The sequence below is a fragment of the Montipora foliosa genome, chromosome 5 (assembly GCF_036669935.1).
Source record: "Montipora foliosa isolate CH-2021 chromosome 5, ASM3666993v2, whole genome shotgun sequence".
NCBI lineage: Eukaryota > Metazoa > Cnidaria > Anthozoa > Scleractinia > Acroporidae > Montipora > Montipora foliosa.
In genome coordinates, this window is record NC_090873.1 from 38,197,215 (window position 1) to 38,207,214 (window position 10,000).

General features: G+C 37.7%; 1 protein-coding gene across 1 annotated transcript in view; it reads right to left on the reverse strand.

The window, feature by feature from the left end:
* LOC138004137 (cilia- and flagella-associated protein 299-like) overlaps nt 1-7,160 on the reverse strand; it is a 15,585-nt gene extending 8,425 nt beyond the window's left edge. Inside the window, exons 1-4 of the mRNA XM_068850569.1 lie at nt 7,030-7,160; nt 6,488-6,541; nt 5,456-5,532; nt 4,922-5,012 (exon numbers count right to left, since the gene is read on the reverse strand). Coding sequence (XP_068706670.1) covers nt 4,922-5,012; nt 5,456-5,532; nt 6,488-6,541; nt 7,030-7,137 — 330 coding nt within the window. The 5' untranslated portion in view covers nt 7,138-7,160. The remainder of the gene's footprint in view (nt 1-4,921; nt 5,013-5,455; nt 5,533-6,487; nt 6,542-7,029) is intronic.
* Between the last annotated feature and the right edge of the window lie 2,840 nt (nt 7,161-10,000).

The following is a 10,000-nucleotide window of genomic DNA, read 5'->3' on the forward strand; positions in this document are numbered from 1 at the left end:
TCTACTATCTAGCTAAATTTAAGATTACTAAATACTACAATAAAAGAAAAAAATGATAAGAAACCTGCACTACAAGAAAGCCGTGTATAAAAGCCGTTTTCCTTATTAGTCAGCTTTCATGAATTGTTTACCTAGCATAGTTCATTAGAGCACTGCAGAGCGCTCTTGAGCAGAGCTGCAGATCCTGTGAAGTTTTAAGCACTCAGCCTCTCTTTTAAGCAAGCAAGCAAGTGTTCGCCATGCTTCAGGTTGGTCACACCTGTGACGAGCTAGGAATGTGCAAGGTACACAAATATTGGCCAAGCAAGCAATCTTCCAGCATGAATGTGACCGTGGGGTTAGTGTTTAGCAGACAGTTTGAGAGAAAAAAAGAAAGGGTACAAATCTTTTTGGGGCTAGCTCCTCACAGACTTGATGAAGCTTGGAATTTTGTCTCACACTGTAACGACCTTTCGAAATGATGAAGAACATTTGGTGTTTTCTAATTTTGGAAAATATTTTCTCATTCTGGAGATATTCAAGTTTTTGGTGAAAAATTGATGACATCATAAAAACTGTACACATGACTGCAATAAATCGCAAAATTGAGAATATCTCCGAAAATATTGCAAGGGATTAGGGCGTTGTTCGAACTTGGCAGCGGAAATCCATATCAAGTAAGGCACAAAATGATACTCTCTATGCTGTTATAAGAGCAACCATTTTTGCTGCTGGGTCTATTTAATGCAGGCTTTATTTTGTCATTTATTGTTGTAATAAGACAATGTTCAATCTTGGTAAGCTTACACAGAGATGTAAAGCATTATGGCAGCTCATGTGACCATCTGCCCATACTTATCTGTTCAAAATCTGAAATATTTGGCTAATTGCAGAGAGGGACTGAAAATGAGTGTTGTCAATTGGCAACATTTTAATTGGTATCACTTTGTGCCTTATCTGATGTAAATTACTGGTGCCAAGTTTAAACAACACCCGTCCAATATTTTTGGAGATATTTTCAATTTTGGGATTAATATCACGGGCATGTGTACAGTTTTTGTGACATCATCAATTCTAAAACAAAAACTTGAATACATGTATCTCCGAAACAAGAGAAGGTGTACAAAAAATAAAAAAACACCACTCTTCATCATTTTTAAAGGTCTTTAATTAAAATTATAAGCAAAAGATACTTTTTACTTCACAGGCACTTTAAAGAGTCTGATTATGAATCAGCAGACAGCTGTCACTGAAGTACATGTCCCTGGTGAAAATCCTTAAAGGATCTTTAAAGATCTTCAAAGATCTTCAAAGACCTGACAAAGATCTTTAAAGATGAAGATCTTCACAGGATCCTTGAAGGATCTTTAAAGGATCTTCAAAGATTTTCTAACATTGAGGACTCTTGGGATACTTCCTTAAGATCCTTGAGGAAATTATCAGGATCTTGCAAAGATCTTACCAAGATCCACACACAAAATCTTGGAAAGATCCTCAAAAGGATCCTTAAAGATCCTCAAAGAGTGACTGAGGATCTTACAAGGATCTTAAAAGGATCCTTGAAAGGTTCTTAATAAAATCTTTGACAAGATCCTTAAAGATCATACTAGGATCTTTCGAGGATCTTTGAAGGATCTTAAAAGGATCCTTATAGTGATCTTGAAAGGACCTTTATTAGGATCCTTGAAAGATCCTATGAGGATCCTTCACGGATCTTAAAAGGATCTTTAGAGTGATCTTGAAAATATCTTTAACAGATTTCTTACAGTTCCTTCAAGGATCTTGTAAGGACCTTTATAGGAGTGTGTATAAAAGTGTATAAAATCCCTAAAGATCCTATGAGGTATTACGTACATATACCCTCAAGCATCGTCAAGGCACCAAACTTTGAACATAAAAATAATCACGCTGTACACGAATGAATTAAAAAGAAAACTTTTATTCTGATGTAATCCATGGATTGTCAGAAATATCAGTAACAGATTACCTTGTTTGGTGAACTCGTAAGAGATGCAGGCCGGCGCCAGAAGCAATATGAAACAGTATACTCTCGAAATATCAAAGAATTCGTGTCAGCACGTAAATTATCATTTACAAAAAGACCAGGGCTAAAATACAGAATTCACGGCCACATCTAGAGCCTCTAGTGACGAGCCGGCTCGACCAGTAAATTTTCACATTCCGCTAACGGTTAATTCGATGAGTCTGCTATGACTTTTCAGTAATTCTTTAAAGTACAGATGAATCGGAGGGTTGTAATCCTCCGCCATCTTGGATAAGAGATAAGACTGGAAACTAGTGAGCCGTTTCGCTTTTGGTCAGCAGTCACCAACGATGGCTCCTCTTACAGTTCGGCGGTTTTATTTAAGTTTGTATCAACGAGCATAAATCTTACGATTCATGATTGTTTTACCCTATAAATACTGATTCAAAACGAGGAAATGCGTACAGCAATCCAAGTACAAAGGTAGGCGCTAATTATAAGCAGATAATATTTGAGTTGATGCCGTATTGTCCTGGGATTCTCGTAAGGTTGACTTGTGGCAAGTCTACGTTGTTCCCAATTCAAATCTCTCGGGTTTAAGATTCTTTGTGTGTTGAATTTGCAAGACAATGAAGCATTCACATTTAAAATGATATGGAAATACCAGAAGAAAACGTTTTATTCCCAAAATTAAAGATTTAAAATGGGTGCAACATTGAGTTAGCCGAATTGGTCTGTTGAGAATTCGAACTTTTCAAGCTTCAAGTCCCAAATTTGACATGTGCAGGCAAGGATTATAATTTGGCTTAATTGCTATAATCCTGTAAAAAAAAAATAGGTGAATCTTAACGAGATTACTTAAGCTTTACATCAAAAGAGTGGTTGTTGCAAATTATATGATTGGCAAAGGATTCCTTCGATTCTCTGTAAATGCTGTGTCTGAGGTTCATAGCAATTTTCAAAGGTTAGGTGATGCGCATTTATTGTCACTTCCAGGGCATGACTTGCTAGTACATGTGGACTTCATGATAATCAATATGAGTAATTTGCCCTTATGGTTTTGTTGTTCTTTCAGGATGTGTAACTGCATTTGAAATATTCAGAAAAAGTTCTAAAAATACAGCCTCAGCCGGCAATAGCATCAAATACTGAGTAACGAAAAAAATGAGTAATAAAAAGATAGATAAAATAAAGTAAATACAAATGTGTTAGGTTAAACCACACATTGTTGTAGTGCAGATGTACTTACAAGTGCAATGATAAGTAGGTTCTTTTTGTAGTGTTTCTCTTTTGCTGTTTTTCTATCCTACAATTTAAGGTTTTTGTCTTATTTTTAAGAAACATTTTCTGGATAAAAATGGCTGTTTGTGAAAAAAGTTTGAATATTCTTAGCTGTATCCTCGATGTTAATGACTACTTAATAATGTGTCTATGATTATTTATATACATTCAAGTCATATTAAAGGAAATTTTAAGAAATTGGTTTACTGTATGCAGCTAAACTTCTAATTAATGGATAACCATGTGACCAAATAACTCCAAAAGCTACTATCATCTCAGTTGAATAAGATGTGAGCAAAGTTGTCACAGAGTTTCATGTTAAAATAATGTTGTCAAAGGCAACTTGATCCACATCAAGTCTGAAAAACAATAGTCAATGCATCATTTGTTCAGGTTTGTTAGATTTTTATTGTATTCTTCCCATCCCTTTGACCCAGGAGTTCGTGGACATTTTTTGATAACAAGCCAAGGTGATAAGCCTTACCAAACTTCACTTGCATCTTACTCAAGTGAGAATTGTAGTTTGTGGCTGTTTTTCATTCAGTTCAATAAAGAATGCTAGCAAATAAAGTTGGATACTGATTTTCCATGATTCATCATTGTTATTTTACTTCAATCATACTTAGCATTATAACATAGTTTTCAGACAAATGAAGCATTTTATGTATTGAAGTTTGTCTTCTACAGAAAGAAAGCTCCTTTTTCCAGGTTTTTAAATAAAATAATTTTGTACATCAAACCGGAGTCCAATAAGTGCAATTCAGGGTGAGAAGGTGGACAATAAAATTAATAATCTTCTAGGTGTGGACAGGGCTCAAGTGAGAAGAGCTGTGATAACAAAAACAGATCTGATGCAACTGGTGGATGCAAATCTAACCCCACCAGGAGCGCCCCAAGGCCAGACATGTGCCCAGCGGGAAATACGATGATGAATCTCTGCTAGGTTCCTGTAAAGTCCTAAATGATATTTAAACATCAACATCCTCAAGGATCTTGCACAGGATCTTGGCAAGGGTTTTTGAAGATCCTCAAGGATCTTGCACCAGATCTTTGAAGATCCTCAAGGATCTTGGATATGGATTTTGAAGATCCCCAAGGATCTTGATGATCTTCAAAGATCTTGGTCAGGATCTTTAAAAATCCTTGAGGGTCCTGCACAGGATCTTTGAAGATCCTCAAGGATCTTGGACAGGATCTTCGAAGATCCTCAAGGATCCTTGAAGATCTTGGCAAGGATCTTTGAGGATCTTGGCAAGAAAAGCTAAGATCTTTAAGGATCTTCAAGGATCCTAGGTAGGATCCTTGAGGATTCGGAAAAAGATCCTTAGAAAGATCCTCAAAAAGATCTTTGAGGAGTCTTTAAGGATCTTCAAAGATCCTTCAAAGATTTTCACCAGGGGTACACTGTACCCTTACAAACGTTCTCTAGTTAATATATAACTGCATCAAAATCCAATATTGCCAACGGATCTATTTTAATAAGTCTGACTGTGTGGAATGGTCATCTAACAAGCGGCATTGAAAATTATATACCTGGTATGTGCTAAAGTAAGTTAGCAATGTGTACAGCTTCCCACTCTCCTGAATGTTTGAGGGGAGTGGGCAGCCTGTACACAGGCTAAAGTATTAAAGTTAGCATTACATGTATCTTAATTTGAGTAAATTAAAATCACTTACTGTCATTTTTCCACTTCTGTTGGCCTCTTCACGCTCTGCCAAAGCCAGTAAAAATGGATCTCTGAGATCTTTTCCTGAACTAGCTAAAGTTCTGTTACAAACAAAATATCAAAGGTCTGATTACTTCAATATTTCAAGATGTAATGCACACATAATAAGAATTATGGCTAATTCAGTATATATGAGTAAATGAAAGAAAATATTTTACTTCATCATTTCAACTTCTAATGAACAATTTGACATCTGAACAACATATTGACTTTTTCAAAGATTTTTTAAAAAAAACACACCTGCAATGGTGCAATAATGGCACAGCTTTCTCTTTTAAAGTGTACCTAACCTCAATATTTATTCAGGACTTCAACGGGATTTGAACCCGTGATCTCACCAGCATTGTTGCTTTATTTTGATTTTACAATTCCGCAGTTCAATATTCAGTATGATTCATTTCATGTACAATTTCGTTCGTTTATAACCAATTTGCGATTACAAGTAATGAAATAAAAGTTGCAACAGATAAAAAGTGAGTCCTACTTCTGCTGACTTCGCTTTGATAATCTGCTAGCCTCCGCTGCTTGCTTCCTTGCTTCAAATTCTTCTCGTTTAAGAACCTTAAACATCAGTAGCAACAATAGCTTTTAAACATCAGTCCCTAGTAGTTGTTCAAAAAGTGGATAACACTATCCACCGGATAAATCACTATCCACTCGATAGTGCAATTGGTTTCGCTATGACTTATCCACTGAATAGCGATTTATCCAACGGATAGTGGCAAGCGCTATCCATCCTTTGAACAACTGGGGCCAGAACAGAAAAAAAAGGTTAAGCCAACGGTATCATAATATTTTTACTTTCTTCAGTTGCCATTGCCGACTTACTTGCAAAAATGTTTCTAGTCTTCATAAATGCTTCATTCTGACTACAGTATGTCATCATTGTGGTTTGTGGCTGAACTGACTGTTTAAATCATTGTTTATAATTCACCCCACCAGTACAGTGTTTGCAGATAAAATAAGAAGGCCACAGCAGAACATAATATGAACATACAAATTTGCCCACTGACAAGCTCACTTTGAAAAAAAGGCTTTCGTACATACATAGGTACTTAAGAGTCGCTTAGAAAAGGGTTGTAGGTTTAACCCTTGGAAAGCGACCAACAATATTAAAGAGGTTTCACTCTCTCATTCATTTACTGGGGTTAAAGTTTTCTAGTCTCAAGAAGCTACATTGTAGTTAGCAAATCATGGTACAAGTAAACATTAAATTTTGTGGATCAACTATTGCTGCAAAAATTAAAGTTGAACAAGAGTCAACAACTTTTTTTAAGAGATTTATTCTCTTGAGTTTATTCTGCGAGAGAACCCTTCCTAACTTACCACCCCCAACCCCACCAAAAGAAAACAATGGTGGAATGCATTATGGACTACAAAAGCTTCTAACTAATAAGCATGTGCTGGGCCTGTGTGGCCCTATATCCTGTAGGGGATGCTTCAAAAATTTCAGTGTTTATTATTTTACGTTTCCCTTTTGAATGAAATCCTGTAGACTGAGGTGCATTCTACTGACCTCCCCGCTTCCTCGGTAACCCAGCTCGACAAGTTGTCTGGCAAGCTCTTCATCCTGAATAGAAACAACAGCAACAAGTTTAGTACAAGGGCAATTTTGAAAGTGCTTTTTCTAAAACTAAACATATGATTATTAATTTTGAGAAAGAGTGTTGGCCATTATTAAAGAATGTTACTTTCGACAACCTATCGTTCACGTCGTGTACTGAAGCTAGAGCCAAAGCTACAATCTTGTCCAAAAAATGAGAAGTTAACACCATGTAACGTTTATTACTAAACTTACAAAGCTTGCATGACTTGTGTATAAGCTTAATTGGGATATCTCATCGGCCGGCATTGATTGTCTGGGGAAAAAGTTGTCCGCAAAATTCTCTAATCTGGAAGTGACATACATGGTTCTTAGAGATTCATGAAAAACTGTAACACTGCAGAGAACGTCGATCAATGAACCCGGCTGGACTGCAGTTTAAGCATCGAGCTTGATTCACTATTAGTTCCAAGTAAATTCGACTCAGAAAGGCATATAAATGAAAAAAATATTACCTCGAGGTAATACAGATCCAATGGAGTTATCTGACTATCGAGGAAGTCCTCATATGTGGCGAATTCAGTCACAATATTGTCTGTCGCTCCAACAGCTTCCTCGTCCATATTGAATCTCTGTTACAGTTGCTAGGAAACCGCGAAAAATAATGAAGCAGCGCAGGCTCATTATTTCGGTTAAAATATGACCCCGGACTACGGAACCATAAATCACTATCCAATCGATTTTGCTGACTTATCCACTGGATAGTTATGGGGCGCGAAATGTAAAAATATTATTTAAGTACTTTTCCCCTATATTTTGTGTTATTTATAAATAACACATTGAAGTACCTTTGCGATTTATAAATCGCAAGGTTACGAACTTTGCGATTTATAAATCGCACTTTTGCGATTTAATAATATAACCGTAAACACATGAAATTCATGCCGCGGGCTCTTGGTCCAATGTTTTGATTTTTTGGTGCAAGACAAAACTTGACAAGACCGCTCTCTTCAGCTGTCTCAGGAACAATTTCTGATGCATTAAGTGCTCAGGAATTATCACAGAAAAGTGAGGTAAGGATAGGTTTTATTTTCTTCATCAATTAATTTCGATTTATGGCGAATCGGTCTGAATTGTAAGCTTGGTTTTTTTTAATTTGCAGAGCTCGAGATCACAGAATCTTTATCTTACTGCATCTATCCCACCAACCGCTCCTTCTCAAAAGTTTGCACGATTTTGAACATCTAGCTTCATCTATACCTGTGTCGTTACAAGTTATCATTAACGAACGAATGAGAGAATTGATCCTCGGACTTAGGTCGACAATTTAAGCAACTGTCTGTTTTGACACCTGAAAATTTCAGGTGGCTCCAGCTGCATTCGAACCCATGCGATGCCGGTGCAATGCTCTCTGAAGCCACACACTTGGGAGAGGGTCTTGCTTCTGTGAAGGACTCGATGAATGAAATGAAACTATATTAGCATTAGCAAAAATTCCATTAGTGCCAAAATGCAAACAAGTGCATATGACATAGACCAAAAGGAAATTGAGAGTAAAAAGTAGGATAAAAATCATTTTGTCCTGAATTTCATATTTACGTCCGACATAGACACTTTTGCGAGCGAAATGACGTAATATAATATGCACTTGTCAGCATCTTTTGCATCTTGGCACTGATGGAATTTCTGTTAATGTTAATAGAGATTCATTTCGTCTATTGAACCCAATAAATTGACCCAGGGAATTGACCTGTTCTGAAATATTCTGCTTCAAAGATTCATGGGTAGAGTATTGCATCCGCATCGCAGAGGTTATGGGTTTGACTTAACGCGACCTGAATTTTTCAGGTGTCTAGCAGAAATGGTTGCTTAAATTGTCGACTTAAGTCCGAGGATCACCTCTCTCATTCGTTAATGACAACTCGGATAAGGACTGTAAACGGTAGGCCCCGTCTCACAACTTCCTTGAATGTTCACAACTCAGTGGGACGTAAAAGAACCCACACTCTATTCGTAAAGGGTAAGGCATGGAGCTCCCGGTGTTGTGGTCAGGCCTCATTTCATTCATTCATGTGCGGGATGAGATCGCTAATGAACTGAAATCGGCTGCCAGCGGCGCCGGTATATGCTCATGTCCGATACTCACCCATAGATCACTTGCTTGTAAAGCCGTTTTGAATATGTCAATAGAAAATGTGCCAGATAAATTCATCATCATTAGCATTACCATTACTCCCTACGCAATGACGCTCAAGGTCTTCACAAGGTTCCTCACAGCTGCATGGTGAAAGACCTCTGGAGACCGCGCATTTGCTGTTGCAGTTCCCAGATTCTGGAACAGCCGTCCTCTTGCTATCAGAGAGATTGACTCTATTGATAATTTTGAAAGGAACTTGAAAACGCCAAGAGAGTTTGTTTTCTAAGGATTTTAGGTAGATTGTGGTTCCAGACCCTCGAGTCCAACATGCTGGATCCATCACGTTGCATTCGTCTGGCCACCTCGTTGTCATTCGACACTTTTTGGCAAGGCCTGTATGGGATAACGAAAATATACTGGAAATACTCACACAGAGAGACACCAGTTAATTCGAACTTTAAAAAGCTTGGCCCGATTTTATGACTTTAAAAGATTAATACCTCCATGGAATAAGGATTCCCGGATTTGAGCTGTACGCACGGGCGTACGTGCGTACATGGACGCTACGCCCCTGATGTCATAAAGTGTTTGGAATTCCTGTGAGCAACTTTCCACATTTTACGATCACAATCAGGACATGCTTGTTTGTATTCAGTGTGGTAGGCCAGGGTATACACGGGAGCAATTGCTTAATAGACCATTTTACAGTCCTGTACTTAGTTGCCTGGCGTATACATGAAAGTGAGGCTGGAGTTGACCTTGCTTTGATAGAAACCTCACTGCTTTTCTTATACTTACTAATTAGCTTGACAACAACATCATTAACACAAGAAAAGGGGGAAGGTCTATAGATGGTTTTCACTCACGTGACTTGGCGGCCATTTGGTGTTCACCAAACAATACAAAATGTATGCATGGAATATGCATAAAAATAGAGTTTGGTTCCCAAAGGAGAGAACGTCTATTGTTCTTGTACACCAACATGGCCGCTGTGACGTCACGTGAAAACGATCTATATCATAATAAGGTCAACACTAGCCTCACTTTCGTTTAAAGGTCAGACAACTAAGCACACAACTGTAAGGAGATCTATTCAATGAGTGATCCGCTTTTATGCCGTACCTTCAGCGTAACGGTTCTGCAAAGTCCTCAGTAAACTTCGAACTTGGAACTAGTTCTAATAAAATTGAGATAAACTAAAAAACAGCTACTGATGCGCTTTCGACAACTGCAGCGGAAGTCACATTCGGACTCGAGTTATTTTCGTAACGTTAGTAAATGGTGTAATCACTCCGGCCCGGGTTGCTCCGAATCATGGTTGGCGCTAACGTATATAGCACTGATTAATT